Source organism: Pipra filicauda, unplaced genomic scaffold (genome assembly GCF_003945595.2).
Source record: "Pipra filicauda isolate LSUMZ 115617 unplaced genomic scaffold, ASM394559v2 scaffold12_size5214236_pilon, whole genome shotgun sequence".
Classification (NCBI taxonomy): domain Eukaryota; kingdom Metazoa; phylum Chordata; class Aves; order Passeriformes; family Pipridae; genus Pipra; species Pipra filicauda.
In genome coordinates, this window is record NW_024103763.1 from 4,241,030 (window position 1) to 4,259,714 (window position 18,685).

The 18,685-nt window shown below is 41.0% G+C and overlaps 1 protein-coding gene across 3 annotated transcripts in view; it reads right to left on the reverse strand.

Moving 5' to 3' along the window:
• Positions 1–12,841, reverse strand: part of REPS2 (RALBP1 associated Eps domain containing 2) — a 95,522-nt gene extending 82,681 nt beyond the window's left edge. For all 3 annotated transcript variants that reach the window (XM_027738266.2, XM_027738267.2, XM_039378115.1), the window contains exon 1: positions 12,573–12,841. In XM_027738266.2, coding sequence (XP_027594067.1) covers positions 12,573–12,791 — 219 coding nt within the window. In that variant the 5' untranslated portion in view covers positions 12,792–12,841. The remainder of the gene's footprint in view (positions 1–12,572) is intronic.
• Between the last annotated feature and the right edge of the window lie 5,844 nt (positions 12,842–18,685).

Sequence of the window (18,685 nt, forward strand, 5' to 3'; positions counted from 1 at the left end):
CTATTGCAAATGAGTACTTCTAGCATCATGTTTGCAGCAGTTTTAGATGGACCACAAGAAAAGGGCAACTCAACAGGAAGTGAAACTATCATAACAAGTTATTAAAAGCATTGACAGAGAAAATTCAAACAGAACAGAAACATAAGCAGCAAAAGAAAAGAAACATTTTATATTACATGGGACTGAAAAGCCATTTTAGGTTAAAATTTTTTAAGTGTTAAGTTTGGGAAGTGGTTTACTGTGGTTATGTGTATTAGCTTATGATTCAAACACACCTTTCCTTGGAACTCCAGTATGCTCTTTCATTATAAAACTATAGCTCTGGACATCTTACAGCACTGGTGACCTGTTTTCAAAATGGCTTAATGCTCTTCCACAAACGAAAATTGCTGTACAATGTTTCTTGCAAGACATTGTATTGCAAAAGTCATCAGGAAGCAAAGACAAATTTCAAGTATTTAGAGCTGGCACAAATCATTTCACTGCTCCAAACAAAGTTCCTCTCCCTACAGTCACATATCACCCATGCCACTCAAATAGACGGTGCTGTGAAAAATGTAGAAATGCTGCTCTCAGCCAATGTCAATCTGACCACAGGACAGTCCCACAACTATCTATTTAGGGTTCTATATATTACCAGAATTCTCCATATGGAAGCGAACTGGGAACACAGAAAGCTAGGTATCACCACTCATCCACTTTGTTAAACGTATTTCACGTCTCGAACCCTTGACACATTGCTCCTCTTTCTCTCCATTAAAATGTCAAACACTCATGTTTTAAAACTCAACTTGCCATGAGTGACCAAGCTACTAGAAGAACAATACAGGTATTACCATGCCCAAGTATTACTTTGATTGTTACTAATATCTGTATCTACATATTGCCAAATAATTTTAACTATAAAATTTAAACTATGTACTGGGAAAAAAAGAAAACCAGAAAGATTCATAAACCTATCCCCTACTTGTGCCCTTTTGGATGTTTCCTTTACTCATAGATATTTACTTTAAGGTCTGTCCTTCAGTACCTGAATAGAAGACCTTCATTCCATGTCCAGAGTGAACTATTTTGTTGCAGGGATTAAATTCAGTAGTTATACTAAAACACAGTGCCTTGCTAGACTTAAAGCTTTACCTCTTGCACACTTTCCCTGCAATCAAATATATGCACAGTAAGTAATGCAGTCTAAAAACAGCTAATGAGTATTTCCTATGGAAAAATATTCCTTTGGAGAATATCCTCCTCAAGGACAGTCCTGATTTAGACTAGATCAAATAAAAGATATAATTACTATCATACAGCTGTGGGAGGAGGAAGGAGATGAGAGAGAGAGAAGGAAAATAAGGGACTGATAACTTGATGTAAATAACACTGAATTATTTTCCTGCTGACATCAGCACTGCCCAGTGCTGCTCTTTTCTGCCCTGAAACATTTGCTCTGGCCAGTGAACCTGGGACTTGTCACACTGTGAGGTAGCAGGTGCTGTAACATCATCACCTCCAGGTTCCCCCGTCCCAGTTCCTTCTTGTTACAACACTCAAAACATGTTTTGACAGGCATGACTTCACAGTAGTATTATTTTAGAGGTATACTGTATCTCCAGAATAATGATCTAGTGCTGTTTTTAAAAAGAAGTCCCTGGTTAAGCGAGGGTAGCAGCAGGATACAATAAAAGTGCAAAAAACCCCCCAAGCATACTATTTGTCACAGTGGTACAGCTCCATCATATATCAGGTGGAGAAAAAAAGGTGAGGCTCTCTTCATTTCTAACCTTGGTAGCACTTCGTAAGAAACAACCTGAAAACTGGGTAAGACTCTGGCACTGGAATTTGCCTTGTTTTGAGAAGGTTTGGGGGGTTGTTTAATTGTTTTGGGTTTGGTCTTTCTCTTGTTATTGACAGGCTTTCCATGGGACTACCCAAGGACTCTGTCGGAAGCTTCAGATCTCAGCGTAATTTTAAACCTTACGTTATCGCTTTTTAAAGGTTACCAGGTTCAAGCGTCTTCCACCTTCCATCTGCAGCAGACATTTATATTTATAACCTGCTCATCCCCATGATATCTAAAGCATCTAATAAAAACCAGAAACAAGCATCTTCCTGGATCCTGCCTTTTATTACTCAACAACAGAGAGCAGCTGTTAACAACTTAATTGGTATTTATTTATTTTTGCCTTCTGATCTCCTCCCAAACCAGACATCCCCCAATACACATACTGGCCACCTGGATGACTCTTCCTAGCTTCTCCTCAAATCTCTCTAACATCCACTGCTATTAATGAGATTCACTGCTGTCCTGCTTCTACTTACCTCCCAGCTCCCTCAGCCTTAGGTAAGTCTTAACCTATCTGTTCTTTATGCTTCCTACCAGAACCACAAGGGATCTCATATAAGTACCAGAAGCACAAAAAGCTGCTGTGAGGCATGAACGTCACAGGTACCAAGCCCAGAAAGCACCCCAGGCAGTAACCCACAAGTCAGCCCACAATGACCTTCAAAAACATACAGTCACTTTGGAATAGGCTTCTATTCAGTTTCTCTCGCTTACTCTTTTTAGGAAGGGGATTACTGTATTTTCGGTCCAAAGGAAAATTTTTTTACCATTAATACTGAATTCAGACTTCACAGAAGAGCAGACAGCCTGGACATATGGGACATGTCCACATAGCTAAATAAGAGAACATTTCTAGCAGCTACAGTTATCTAGGTCTTCCACAACTTTCAACGACGATAGAAAAACCCACTCTTCAGAGATTTAAACATTTGCTTCCCACTTCTCAGAATGAGAATCAATTATGGTCAGGTCTGCATGGCAGATCTGACAGCTGGCATCTCCTTCATTCTGAAAGCAATGGCAGAAAGCATTTCAAGTTGCTAAAAAACACAGGAGTTAGTATCCAAGAACTAACAACCACCACATGGAAAACCTGACAAATCCTCTCCAGCTAGATGGCAGCCACCAGATCTAGTCATCCTGAACTAGACTACTTGAAAATATTGCAACATCTTGAATCTCTTCCTGAAAAAAAAACCAAAAAACCCAACATTACAATTCCAATGAGCCTTTCAAATTTCTGCCAGTAAATAAAATGGTTTTTTCCAGGTCACCTTAATACAAAGGTACCATAGAGTCCTGTGGAAGCTGTTTTGATGTTTCAAACCTTGTGGTTACTCAAGAGGTGACATTTCTGAGGCACCACAGTCTCCCTTCTGAACAAGTTGCCTGGCCACCATCACTGCTATCTGTGTTGGCAGAATTAGTCTAAGGAAAGAAAAGGAATAAGAGATGATGCACATGAACAACTTTCTTCCCAAAATTTATGTGTTTAAGATGTCACAGTGCTTCAACATCTAAGCAGTTCAAAACAAAGTGTTTTAATTCAACAAATTACAAGTTTTTAAACATTTCCAAAGAAATTTCTCTTGCAAACATTTCTCATCATTTACTTTGCCCTAGAAGACCAGAAGAAATTCTGGCATTTCCCATAAAAATGCAGTTCTGGGTTTTGTTCCACTTTTAGACAAGATGAGACTGAACTCATACAGAAGAAAACAGAAACTCGGGGACATATGATGCATTTTTGCCACAAACAAATCCCTTACAGACTTATCTCCCATTCCATCAAAATTTTCTAAAATGAGCTTCTTTCTTCCATAGTTATTGTAATATCATTTTTTAGACTGGCTACCCCAAAGAAACCTTGATGCTTCCCGTACCCCTCCTTTTTTATCACTTTCGGCACATTTCCTGAGTTCATTTCCCTAGTGCTTACAACTACAGCATGTCTTTTTAAAGGCAATGCAGTAAACACCCAAAACACTACCTTCTACAGTCATGCTCTTATCTTAATCAATAACACATATTAAAGTCCTTCTTTAGTTGAGAATTATGGACTATTTTTATAAGACTGTAGAGTTGTCAATCTAAACCGAAGGCATACCCTTATAGGTAATTCCATTGCACACAGTGTATGTAGAAGACGCTTCCTGCCCTCCCTTGATCTTATATCCCATGTACCTCCAGTTGGAATCAACACGTCACTTGGAAAAGCAGGTCAAATTCTTTCTCTTCTACAGCACTAAACACAGCACTAAGATTATCACTATTTCACCCAACATGCTTATGTGCAGAAATGCATCATTCAGTCAGCGAGAACCTACTTGTTCGGGCCCAAACCAAGTGTCTGTCCTCAATTCAGCTGAAGAGCATGGAACTTCAAAGCAGCAACACCAGCGTCAAAGACGACATCATCTCCAGTGCCCATGCACAGTACACCAGGATTTTACAGCACATTTTATATCAAGACCTGTATTTGCATTTCTATCTGTACACAGTAAAGGAAAAGCAGCCTATGGCTATTAAAACAAAGATGCTATTCCAAAGGCAGCGATTATTCAGAGAAGGGAAAGCAAAAAAAAATTTTTTTAAATGAATACAGAATCACACTATTGAGTTTTGGCCTCCTTCCCCTTTTATTTTTATTTCAGGCATTTGGAACCTCAAAGTTCTTCACCTTTTACTGCTCCACTGGTGTTATTGTTCATAACAAAATAATTCTGACTCTAATTGTTAGCCCACAGCAGTCACTCTGTTTTGCAAATGATTAGACACATTGTTTTATTCTGAAATACCATCATCTTGGCTTCCATAGGACATCACTGTGTAAATTATGCCAGAAGTAAATAATGCATGAAATGTGAAATGTTGCCTATGCCAAAGCTGATCTAATGTTTCTTGGTGTGGAAAGAAAGACACTTTAAGAAAAAGAAAGGATTAAAGAAAAAAAAAAAAAAGGTAAATGAATTTGAGAGGCTCATGCCAAAAAAACACTTGAAATTTATATTCATAATAATAAAGTAATGTTACAGATACTTGGTATTGAAAGTAGAGTTCAGCTTCATGACTCATACTTTAGTGAGCAAACAGACACCATGACCATGCTCAGACACTTCGAATTCAAGCTCAGCCAAGTGTTTCCCATTAGGCGACTCTACATTTTCAGCGCCACTAAGCCAGTGGGGTTTGCGAGTCCTAAATCCAGCGTTCCAATATGGCCCTGCTCAAGGCAGTACCTCCCCACCACCCTCTGCCAGAGAAAGGGAGCAACTAAGTACTGCACGTTAAGCCTGTAGGACTACACAGATGCAGGGGTAAGATACTAGAACCAACATTCACAGCTTTTTTGAATGGGGAAAGACTGTTGAGGGCAGAAAAAAAATCCCAGAGACACAGAAAAATAAAGCAACAGAAGAAAACACTGAAGATGTGCTCTGGTAGTCAAGCTATCTAAAGTTTCTCAAGACACTCCTCCCCCCCCTTTTTTTTTTTAAGGCATTTGCTAATCACGCTGCTGGATGTGGGGCACTCCTGTAGCTCTGCTCAGTGATCTGTGCTCATTATGAAGGCCTGAGTGGCTCAAACAGGTACAAGAGACGACTTGACAGGCAGGCAGTGTGAAACCCTGCGGTAGTTCTAAGCAGCCTTGTCGCTAACAGAGAGCACAACACAGGTGTGCTCTGTGCAGGTGACACCACTTGTCAGAGGCAGCATCTTCAACATGCCTCTCCAAATGTACCACCCAGTCTGAAACAAATGGCAGCATGAAGCATCCTAACTTTAATGTTTGCAAGGCAGATTCTTGGGAAAAATAAGCTATTTAAAATATTATTCGAATTCAGAGGTAAGACCTTAACTTCATATTTTTCTAGATAAAGATCTGTCTAATTAATTGGTCATCATTAAAACAAGATTCTTACTCTTTTTAAATAAGTATGGTAACATTTTTGGTTTTACTCCCAAGTAATAATTTAAAACACATTTAAGCAACCACATAACTTAATATACATTTTAATACTTACTTTATCAGAAATTTAATATACATCTCAGTTACTATAAAATATTAAATTTTCTCAATTAATAAGAGACACACTTACTTGTGTAGGCACATGTGATATATGCAAAGTCAAATTTAGCTGAAAACTCGAATCAATTTAAAAATACACAGCCAGCCTTCCTCTACTAAAAAAAAAAAAACACAAAAGCCACACATTTCTTATATATACAAAGATTTGGAAGTTTATAAACACACGTTTTGTCTTTTAGACACTTTGATAAATAAACTAAATATAACTTGCAGTTACTGATTTAGCCAATTATTTCTGGTCACTGTGTCCTACTAGTCCACAGAATGGATCTCATCCCACTACATCTTTCCACCTCATCATCATATCTAAATGGTAGGAATAAAAAATAAAAATGGAATAAAGTAACAATAACAATAAACAAAGAAAAAGTTATTCCCAACAGAGTTCTCAATTTTATGCAGTGGTAACCAAATAATGCTGCTGAATACACTGGAAAAAGAAAATATTCCCCCTGCTCAGGAAGAGGGGATTACTATTTGTCCACAGTTGATTTTCTACTCCAGCAACCTTTTCCAGTTAATTATCCACTAACTCAGCTGTTCAACTGTTTCACTGTCTTCAAAAGTTGAACTAGCACATATGGCTCATTAATGTTTTATTTTACCATACTGTTGGCATGTTCAGATGTTAATACATCAAAGAATCTTGCTTTACAAATATTATATCAGTTGTATTTCTCAAATCATGGTATTTTAAATTTAAATAGGTTATTTATCCTGATTCTTTGTCACAGATTCATGAAAGATGGAACAAGCATTTCTATCTTGACTAAGTTTTTCAGCTCAGCTAAATTCATGTGTTCAGAGTTTATACCATCCCTCTTGCAGGGGGTGTTTCCACCAGATTCAGCCACTGAAGTGAATTCTGTGTTCAACATCTCCTTTGCAAAACAGACTGTGTCAACATCATCAATCTGTGTATAAACATCATGATACTGACAGCATATCGCTGTAGATACAGGCAAGAGCAGAAGGGGTTATATCAAATGTTTAGTGAACCACATTGCACTTATGAAAGTCCCATGACAAAACCACTTAGTTAAAACATAAAAATGAAACCTGTTCTTCATCATTCGTGCTTCATACTAAACAACCTCTCACGAAGAAAGCTACTCTTTATCCAAATGGAACTTTTTCCTCCATCCCTCTTGCAGAGTTATTTTAAATCACTAGCACAGCAATGCATTATTTACTTGGAAAATGGAATAATTAATTGACACTTGGCTGTTATGAGGGTTAATTACTGAAGGCTGCAGGCCCTGACCAGGCTAATTCTGACCACCCCATTGGATACCTGTAACAAGCAGGTCTAAGAGTCTCTGGTTTTACAGTGCGATTTGAAACACACTTGGGAAGGAACGGCTCCTACAAATCACCTACTGTGTATCTCAATGCTGAGGCACTCAAAACCTCTTATCTTGAAGCAGAGATTATGAAGTGATAGTTTAAATGCTAAAAAATAGTTTAAAGATGTACTAGAACCTCAATATTTCTTTTTTTTTTTTTTTTGGAACACATCAAGATTGCTTCAGGTGAATCTTTACCTTCTACCTTGTTACAGTTTATAAATTTTTTTAATAATACTACTACTATGGTTTCTGCATATGGGTTATTCATTTTCCTACTTACATAAACATAAGTTTGCTTGTAACTCTAGAAAGGCAATGACACCTTAGGAGACTGTGGCCAGAAGTACTGATTCTGAAATATCAGTTTTCCTTTCCTCTTGCTGCATCACTTACATAAGGTTGTACCCTGATTTTGTTTCTTCCTGGCTCAAAGATGTCAGTAGGATGCCACTTCTCTCTAACACCAGTTTTTGATGGACCTGCTGTTCAGTCAGCTAAATCACACTGCCAGCACTACCATAATGCCACATTCTGTCGACGGCTACAACAGAGTGAATTTTATCTTTGGTAAAGTACCATTAAATCCAGATTTTCTTCACTTAAACAGCTCGTACTGTAACTGCCACAGTTCTTGTTCTTTTCTTCCTGTTTGAGGCAGAAAGTTAATCCCACCCCAGCTATCACATAGGTAGTAATTTATCCTTATGGAATTAAAAAGAAAAATTATATAGAAAGCCAATCCTTACTGGCATTTTTCCAAAGAAATATCAACTTAATTTTTTTTTTAGTCTATTCTCACTTCTCCTTTTTGAACACAGAAATACAGTTAAACTGCAGAGTTGTAACTATAGAGACAAGGCACAATAAACACAAATTAACTCACGAAGCCTGGGGAAGAAAGGCACGATCGTTGGTCTGTGTTCCCTATTCACACAGTGCTGGAAGGAGAGTCCCAGCTAAAAAATGCAGTGCCTGTACAGCTCCAGTATCACACAATTAGTACTTGTCATCCTCAGAGCTCAAAATAACAGTGTGTTCATTTGCAGAGGAAAGAACACATTTTATTAAGAAAATCAGATCTCTGTGTTGATAGTGCCACATCCACAAATAAGAATAAGGTTTATAAAGCTGAGAATTAAAGATAACATCAGACAACCAAGCAAGAATTAATCAAATAAGTCAGAAACTAATGAAAAGAATAAGCATTTAAGTGTAAATCTTGAGTCCAATTCTGCTCCTTAATTTCTTAGGACGAAATATTCAGAGACCACAGAAATATCAACAAACAGTAAAACTAGCACAAGGTACCTTTCCTTTGCTGATCAGTGGGCACTGACTCTGCAATGCACTATTTTATCTGAAATCCCTGCAGATATCAGCCTGTTGGTACCCATAACAAATGCACTTTGGGGGCCCAGACGCAGGAGCAGAGGCTGGAAGGCTGTATGTCCTCATTGGCAGCCAATTTCAAAAGAGGGTCACAAATCAATTGCCCAAATTGAGACAAGGCAAACCAGCCATTGTCAGCACCTGCAGCACATCAGACAGTGTGGAGTATTGACATTTCAATGCACTTAAGGAGCATAACCAAACGGATTCTTCCAAGGAATGTGCTGGAAACCCCAGAGGGAGTTTGCCCTCCTGGGCACACAAACCCGTTGTTGTCATGTACTGATGGCCATCAGCAGTGCCTCCTGCCCTGAGCTGCCCTCACTCATCCCTTCCTCCCAACTGCTCCCACACCTCTGCCTGCCTTCTCCCCATGTAAGAAGGGCTACCAATACTGATCTATGTGACAAAGTATGCTGTGGGATCACCTTCAGCGATATTTTTGTGCCTCAGTGACTTTAAAACAGTTTTTTTCAAGATTTACTTTTTTCTTTGCATAAATTCAGTTCTCGAGGCATAGGGAACACCATCTTCAACCTGACCAACATGGATGTGTGTGTGTATATATATATATATATATATCTCCAGCTGATGCTGTTGAGTTTCTTCTAATTCTGACAGTCTACAGAACTGCATGGTGAATGACTAGTCTGCTCCTTCCTGCTTCTACATTAATATTGTAAAAAATAAAAATAACAACCCCAGCACAGATCTTTCAGGCAAGAAATTATAGACATTTTACAGAGTTACTTTAAAAGCCCCTGGTAAAAGATCTTGCCACAGGCTTTGTGCAAGTCTAAATAAAATCTTTTTAATCACATAATACAGCTATCCAAAGACTTTCAGTACAGTGGGGAAGTACGATTATACAGTCCACAAAAGCCACGCCATCCTGTCCCTGTCATGCCCTTCTCTGTTCTGTGAAGTGTCTGACATTTTTAATTTTAGTGCTAACTTGAACCTTTTTTCCTGGACTAACTCTTGACAAGTTCGTTGTTCAATCTTGGCTCTAAGTGAAATCGGTACAACCTCTGCTTTACCCTATTGCCCAGCAGAATTGCTGGCTTTAATGAGCCTGGATGTGATGAATCTATGTTCAATCACCTCATTCTTAGCGAGGCCCAGGACTCTCAGGTGCACACCATCTGCTCCTACTGACCCGACTGCTCTTGGATTTTTTTCCATTTATTTCAGCATTTCCTCTTCTGGCACATGCTCTCACATTCCCTACCTGCTCTCTGTTACCCAGCCTCTTTCATCTATATAACTTCTCAGATTAAGCCAACTAGCCTTTAAACCAAACCCAACCCTTGTCTGTTCACTGTCTGGGAGTGCACGCCACTGCTTTTCCCACAGGAACTGACATACTCAACAGCAGTACTCCAGCCAGGATGCACCACCAGATTTTTGTCTAGACAGCAAACCCTGCCATTACAGTTAAGGAACATAGAAGAAGATTTCCCATGATGCTTACAAGAAATCTCAATCAAAGACTGCATAAGGAAAGGCCGCTTCTCTCTTGAAGAGTCATCCCACTTATTACAGAAGTACAACTGAAGACAACAGCACAGGTTTGAGAGTGCTATGGCACTAAATGCCAGTTCTAGAAGCATCTTGATCTGCAAAACCACTCCTCAATGAATGCCTTGAGAATAAAAATCTGTAAATTGCACATTGCTTACAAAATCATCCATAGCTGCCTCTTGTTATAGCCGATGCAAGGGCCAGGGAAAGGTGTTAAGTACCTTCTGGACTGTGCAAGCTCTGCTTAGCAGAAATCCAGAACTGGTTTCCAATTCAAATCTTCCTATTTCTGACATGAACAAACTCAGCATGACCATTTCTCAGTCAGTCAGTAGGGATGCCTGTACGTGAAGCACTGTCAGATGGTGATTTTAAAAAGCATTAAAAAAACAAACAAACAAAAAACCAAACTTTCATGGTCAACAATTATTTCAAAGAAAACACATTATCTTAAACAAAACAACCTGCCTCTGCCTAAAAGAAGTGTTTCCTGTACTAGCAGAAAACATACACCATGAACCTCTGCACCCTGCTCCTATAACTGTTACAACAGTAGAATTTTTTAAAGAGAAAATATTAAATTGCATCTTCAGAGGATAATAAAAAGTACCAGAAAAATATCTTAAACAATGTTGTGAGATTTTCCCTATCAAAACACCCACCTTTCCTTTTTTTTTTTTAAAATTCATTACATTTTTTCTTACATCTCAGTAAACATAAGAATACCTGGCTGCAGTGGGTTTTGAGGACAGGCACTCCAGCCACAGAGCAGAACGCCACTGTGATTACTGCTGTATAAACAAGAGGGGGAGGGATGGAAGAAGGAAGAGAAAAAGACCCAGATCCCACAGGCCTTATTATCTGAATATTCCTGAAGCCAATTACAGGCTTGTTTCCCAGTAATGTTCTCTTCACACCATAAATATACCTGGAAATAATTTTAAAAACAAAAAAACCCACCCCACCATTTCCAGGCTTACGTCACACATCATAATCAAAATGACCCCAAAAACAGACTATGATAATAATATGATCATAAGTTTCACTTAAATGATAGGGTAAGAAACCTCATAGTGGAAATAAGAGGGTTCTTTCTATACTTCTTTGGAAAATGAAATAACTGTGCCATAGCAAGTTTCTTAAATATGCCTTCTTATTTGAAATCCTCTCTGCAAAAGACCCACTCTTGGTGCTAGATCTACGTGAAATCACTACTTTCACCACTCAAAATTCACCTGCAAGACCAAGGTCACAGTGTGGTTCACTATAAGGTAGTAATAGTGCTTGGTAAGATTTTAGTTTTACTGATCTGGTAAAGAGCACAAGCAAGAAGAAAAACATCCTTGAAATACCACAATTTTTGTTCAGAGTCCCTTGTGTAATATGAATTCATATAGGCCATTAAGAGGCGGCCAAACAGCTATCAGGAAAGCAGTAAATGAGTTAAGTACCCTCAGGTGGTGCCCAGGTACAACTATATATCAGCTCCACTTCAACATAACTTTTTTCTGCTTGATAAGTAAAAGCTACTGAAGAACAGGATTCCTGTAAATAAATTAAATAAATAAATAAACAGGAATATCCCATCTCTGTTCAGTTTATTGTCAGAAGTATTATGCAACTACAGTGCATTAGTCAAATTACTAATCTGCAGGTGGAGAAAACAAGTCTGATTCTCCCCTGTCCCTGGAAAATGGCTGGCACAAGCCTTCTCCCACCCCGGACAAGCTTTTCCTCAAAATTAGGAGGGTTCTGCCTCACAGCCCCTGTTGAGGACCACTTTTGTGGCTCTGCTGCTCTGACTGGGCGAGACCCTCGCACTTCGCACCTTGATGTGTTCGTGCTCAAAAACTGGCATAAAACCCGCAGCATCATTTTAACCTACAGATTTTTTTTTTTCCACTGAAACAACACGTAGAAAAAAAAAATAAAATGCGTTAAACCAGGAGTATAACACATCTCACGTCCTTACAACTCTGCAGACACAACTGCTTTTATAACTTTTGGGGCCCTTTTGAGGAAGGCGACGGCAGCAGCCGCCTGACCGGGAGAGCCCGCACTCAGCGCCCGGCGGCACGGGTTGCCCCTCACCACCCGCACCCGGAGCGGGGAACCGCACGGATGCCGCACACCAGCACTGTCAGCAGCCCGTCTGGAGGGAGAAAGCGGGCACGGCGCAGCCCCAGCAGGGAGGAGACCTGCCCGGGGAGGGGACCCTCGTCCCGGCCCCGCGGGCAGAGCAGGGGCACCGGCCCGCCCGCAGCCCCCAACTTCGCGGTGCAGGCAGCGCCAGCCCCTCTCCCGCAGCGCTGCGGGAGCGGGTCCCGTCCGGCACCCCCCCCAAACCACCCGCAGCTCCGGGGGGAGCTGGAGCCGGACCCACCTGGTGCAGAGTGTCCGGGGGCAGCTGGGAGGCCCGGAACAGCTCGCCCACGCTGCTGCCCCCGGCGGCCGCCTCGGGGGGCGGGCAGCACCGCGAGAAGAGCTCGGAGTAGCGCTGCTGCTCGGTCTCGCTCAGGGGCAGGAGCAGACCCCCGGTGCCAGCAGCGGCAGCAGCGGCGGCGGCAGCGGCGCTGGATCCCCCCGCCGGCCCCTGCTCCATGGCGGGGCGGCGCAGGCAGAGCCGCGGCGGGGCAGCGGGTGCCGCGCCGCCGGGGTAGCGGAGCGAGGGGACGGGCGGGGGGCCGGAGGTGTGGCGGGGGCCGGGGGGCGGCGCCGCTCTGCGGAGGGGAAGGTGCAGTCCCCGCCCGGTGAGCGCCGCGCCGGCTCCGCAGTGCCCCGGCCGCTGCCGCCGGCCCCGCCTCTGCCCTCCCCGCGGCCCCGCCCGGCGGCCAAACCCCGCCGGCCTCGCTGGGCTTCACCGGCGTGCCCCGCCGCGGGACCCAGCTCAGAGGGCTGAGGAGCACGCAGATTTCTCCCAAGATCGTAGAATCGCAGAATGGCTTCGGTTGGAAGAGACTTTAAAGAGCAACTCTTTCCAACCCCCCTGCCATAGGCAGAGACATTTCCCACTAGACCAGGTTGCTCAGTGCCCCTCCAGCCTGGCCTTGAACACTTCCAGGGATGGGGCATCCCTCTCCAGCAGTGTTTGCAAAGTACCACCTGCTGCTGAAGGTGCCGCTGCGGTAAGGAAATGCCATAATGTGAAACCCTGAAGTGAACCCCAGTGGATCGGCCATGACGGTGTGACAGAGGAGCATCTCACTATATTCTCTGTAGTCTCTGCTTTAACATGAAGGGCAAAGAGCCTCTTGTTCGTGAGACGGGATTCCCCGTCAGCAGTGATGCTGTAAATGTTTCCTTTACAGGTCGAGCAACACCTTAAAAGTCAGGCAGGTCACGACTGAGGCGGAAGGACTGAGTACCTCTAAGTCAGGAAGTTGGTTGTGTGGCTCACTCTGGTTTTCGGAGCCTTTCTTCCTAGCAGTTCTTTGGGGAATTTCAAGGAATAAGCTAATCAAACTGAAGGTGGTCCTTGCAAATATCTGTGACCCGCTGAAGAGTCAACAGTTTTTCTTCACAGCAGCTTTGGTGCTAAGATGTGGCTTGCCCAAGGAGAAATCAGATGACCCGCTATTTGCTTTCAGGTCTGTACCATTAGCAATGGGCGGCTATTGTTGCCCATGTTCCTCAACACAAAACCAGTTGGGAAGTTAATGTGGTTTAATTTTATATGCATATTTACTGTTAATTCTGAAAAAATATAAAATCCATATATAATAATTTTACATAGCATTTTTACTAGAAAATAGGAGGTTAGGGTTATTTCCATTAAAATTGCCATCAGTTTAATTTATGGTCTGTAAAGTCAAAAAAATAATTACCAGTTCATCACCTCTGTCCTTGGTAGCCAAAACCATTATCTGTTTTTTAAATCTTTTCTTGAACTACTTTTATCTTCTCCCCATCATGCATCTGTGCCTCCTTCTCACCTGCAGAAAACATGCAAAACTTTAGTTCCTCTAATCAGAAATTAAGATCTGTGCCTGCCTTCTTAATGTGTGGAATGCTGAATGGGTTGTTAGATGCAGTTATTAGCAGGTGAATAATTGGTGCTCACGTTAAAGGATGGAGTGTTATGGAGAAATCTTTGTTAGTTTAGGGACAGTAGATTGTCATGATATTTTCTTATTTTAAAACATATTGTTTCAAAGGAGGGGCAAGACTATTCCAGCAACTGAATCTTATACCCCAACCTAAGTATCTGTAGCAGTTCGGAAAAATTATGGGTCCTCTTGAGAAGGCTCTACGTAGCAGAGAGTGAATGACCTCTCCACTGCAAGGTTTGTCTCCTGGAGAGTCACACGATGTCACTGGCCTTTTTCTGTATATTCAGTCAGGTACAAGGTACTGCTCAGAGGAGATGGTACCAGCCATGTGGAGAGGATGGAGGGCTCTACCTAACTGTTGCCATATTTAACTGTATGACTCTCATGATAATAGACTAATCTTCAAATTAGCTTATGAAAGAACAGCTGTCTTCCAGCTGAACTTGAACAGGAGAGATGTTATCTTAACAAGCAAATGGAAATGCTGTCAACAATTTGTGCTAATTGTGCATTTTCCTGTGCCTGAAGATGCTCATTGATAACTGACCAACTCAATGCTCGCAATGCTCATTTCTCATCACAATAAATACTCCCTTTGCCAACCCTTCAGCAGACATTATTTGACCTTTGTTGATGTGTCAGCCTTGATTCTTCAAAGTTTTTCTAAGGCGGACCATGGCAGGAAGATTTTGGAAACACACACTGTTCCAGAACACAATAGTCTCTCTCACCAGCCACACCTCTTACTGCAAACACACACAGCTGCTTTTTTTTTTTCCTTTGGACAATTTTCTCTTCTTCCTTGACCTTTAAAACTTGCATTCCACTCTCCGTACAGCCCACTCTCATCAGAAATGACACAGTGGCTGTGTTCACAACCAGTCTACCCCAGTGTTGTAATCTCTACCATGTGTCGTCTACAAGATATGACAGAATTGAACCCCCTCAAGCTGAGGGAAGAGGCAGGGAAATCCATGCCTCTTATTTCTGCAAAATAAGTGTGAGCTTTTAGGTGTAACAGGTGTGAGCTGACCACCCCCTGGCCATGAGCACACTTTTGGGCAATACAGGGTTAGGGTTAGGGTTTGAATTGCAGGCGTCCTTCAGCATTCAGCAGTGCCAACCACACTGATGTACTCTGCTGCATCCAATGCTTACAGGGAGCTTTAAACCAACCCATGTGCCAGAGACACTTTCTGTACAGTCCAGCGAGCCTTGTGCAATGGTATTGACGGCCCTTGCGTGCTTCTCGTGAGGGTACATTAGTTCAGAGTAAGAGGCACTTCATGATAACAAAAGCCATACAAGTATAGTAGGAAGAAAGATTCAACCTTCCTGTTTACATGGAAGTTGTGATGTCATTACAGGTTACAAAGCTTCCCTATAACTAAGAAATGCTACATGTCAGTAAATCAAAACAATTCAAGTATTTATTTTTTGCTGGAAAAAATAAAGTCAGTAATGTAAACTGGATTGTAATCTGACTTATCAAACTATGGTTTAGATCTGTGTGTGGTCCTCCTTGTCTCCCCACTCAATTAATAACGCAATGACTTACTCTGAACTCAGCCAGCAGCAGTCCTGCAAACAATTGTGTGATCAGGGGTGGGAGGGAGACCAAGGTCATGGTAAAAAAAAACCAAAACAAAACAAACATAAATACTACTCCCAAAGATGTGCTAGTGGGAATAGTAGTAGTATGTATGATAGGTATACGTATTACATATTTTATTCAGGATGCAAATCAGTATAAATTGTCATGTATAATATGACATAATACATAATCTCCAGTAAAAAGTTCCTCCCAATATTTTACTATTTAGGAGATCCTGGGAATTTTTACTTAAGCAGTACAACCAAAGACTAGTCACTTAAATTCATGTGTTATTTCACTAGTCTTAGGGTTTAGAACATGTCAGATTTGTTTTGGCCCAAAAGACATGAGATCTGGCTGGCAGCTGCTTCCCATTGACAGTGGAAACACTGCACATATCGCCAAGTAAAGCTTTGGAAACACATGCAAATGGTTGGCTGGAAAACTGTGATTTAGCTTTTCCCAACCCAGCTCAAGTGAATCCCACCCATTGTTCCTCATAACAATTCTTTTTATTTACCTTTGTTGCAAAATCAAAGAAGACTTTTATGACAAGCAACTGGTGGGGCAGGTTTCCTGGCCATGGTATCAGGCATGCTTGGACTATAATTCACAAGCTTGTCATTTTGTGTATAGATTCAGCATGTGAAGACTCTTATTATTCTTTGCATTGCTGCTTGCATGAAGATATTCCATCTCTAAGAAAACAGGAGAAATGCTTAGTGAACTGTAAAATTTCATTCCCTGTTCTCCAGCTTGTTAAGATCTTTAATACATGAAAACTCCTGAGAAATTGTTACTGTTTTCTAGCTCTGACCAATAATTGTTTTCAAAATTTAGATGGCATCATAGGTGAAAACTGCCTTCTCTGTGCACATTGTGGAAGACACAGTTCCTGACAGGTTTTTCTCTGTAAGCAACTGAGTACGTAATAGAGAATTAGAGTTGGTGTCATGAAATAGTTGAAAAATATCCATACATTAATTAGTTGTGAGGGGAGGGAAGGAGGACCACACAGAGATCTAAACTATACTTTCGTAAGTCAAATTTCAACCCAGTTTACATAACTGATATTATTTTTTCTAGCAAACAATAAATACTTGAATTGTTTTGATTTACTGGTATGTACAGTTTCTTACGCTGTCTCCATACAATCCTAAACATCCACTGGTCAGATTATGTGACCAATACATCTGTTCTAGAACAAGCAGCAGTCACAAGTATTGAGGCCATGTTGATGAGAACGCAGCTGTGCTGGGCAGGGCACGTCTCAAGGATGAAGGACCACTGCCTCCCTAAGATCTTGCTTTATGGTGAACTTGCCACTGGCTGCCGCATCAGAGGAGCCCCGAAGAGAAGATACAAGGACTCCCTGAAACAACATCTCAGCCTTGGCCATATTGATCACCATAACTGGTCTACTCTGGCCTCCAATCGGGAGGTCTGGAGACACACCATCTATAACGCTGCTGCTTCCTTTGAGAACGCACGCAGGATCACTCTAGAGGAGAAAAGACAACACAGAAAGAATTGTGTCTTGCTGATACCACCTAAGGAGTCTTTCTGCTGTGCCTTTTGCAGCCAGACTTGTCTATCTCGCATTGGCCTCTTTAGCCACCAGCGCGCTTGTAGCACATGTGGGTAGAGCCCTTCCCAAATCTTTGTTCACGAAGCCCAGCCATGATGACAGTTTCTTAGTTCCAGGAAAGTTTTGTAACTTATAATGATATCACAACTAGTTATATTTAGAAGGGTCTTTTATAAAGTCCTTTTATAACGATTAATGCATTTAAGTGTGAGCTTAAGTGGCATAAGGCAAAGCCCATGCACACATCTTTGGAAGAGCAAGGATAAAAATAGTACACTACTTTTTAGGTAACATTCCAGGAAAGTACAGCCTCATTTCCATTGATTTCCATCACAGTCCTTGGCAGTTTATTTCCTTTAAAATAATGGCTTCATGTGAAATTGGAAAAAAAAAATTAGGTGCATGTTTGTTATTTTTTTAGTTTTATTTTTGAAATATTATCCACTTTTTTATTTGGCAGATGCAAAAGGTCACTCAACAAACCAAGCATTAGAAAATGTTGTTCTATCATTTGTCCTTTCACTTAGGAATTTCACAAAGCCTTCAGCCACTATCCAAAGACCTGGTTTCAACCAGAATACAGCAAACCTTACTGTATTGAAGGGTGATGGTTCCTAAAGGTCATATAATCAGATACTTGAAAGCTGAGCCCAGAAATGCTGCCAGGGAAAGATCTATGTGTTCCTGGAAGTCACATCACACACAGAAAAAATAAAACTTAAAAAATAAGTAAATAAATAAAATAAAAGAGGGATCTATGATTGTCTTCTCCCACATACACAAGTTAAAACATAGAACTTGCAATATATTCTGAAAGTTAACTCTATTCTCGTGGACAAGGAGGGAAATGCATGTTAGGCAGAAAGGACTATTACAAGAGATTAAAATTAAAGAAAATTTTTTAGTGCTTTGTGAGATGACTGATATACCAACACTCGTTTCTTTTAATACTGTTACTGGTAACCACACTCTTAAGTGAAAAATAATCACAGAAAGGCATTATCACAGACATTAATCATTACAATGAAGCCATTAATGCAAAGCAAATGTATGTTTTCCATTTGAAGAAATAACAATTAAGTAAAAAATCACTGTATGTTCACTCATCTGAGGCTAATTTGCCTCTCAAAAATTTTGCCTTAGACTTGGAAGCAAATTCTACTAAGTGTTAAGTTATGAGATAACCTATTGGTCAAAAAGGGCTTTCAGTACTGCTACTGCAATCTCAAGCTTCCTATGCAGTTTTGACATAAATAAATTCCCTT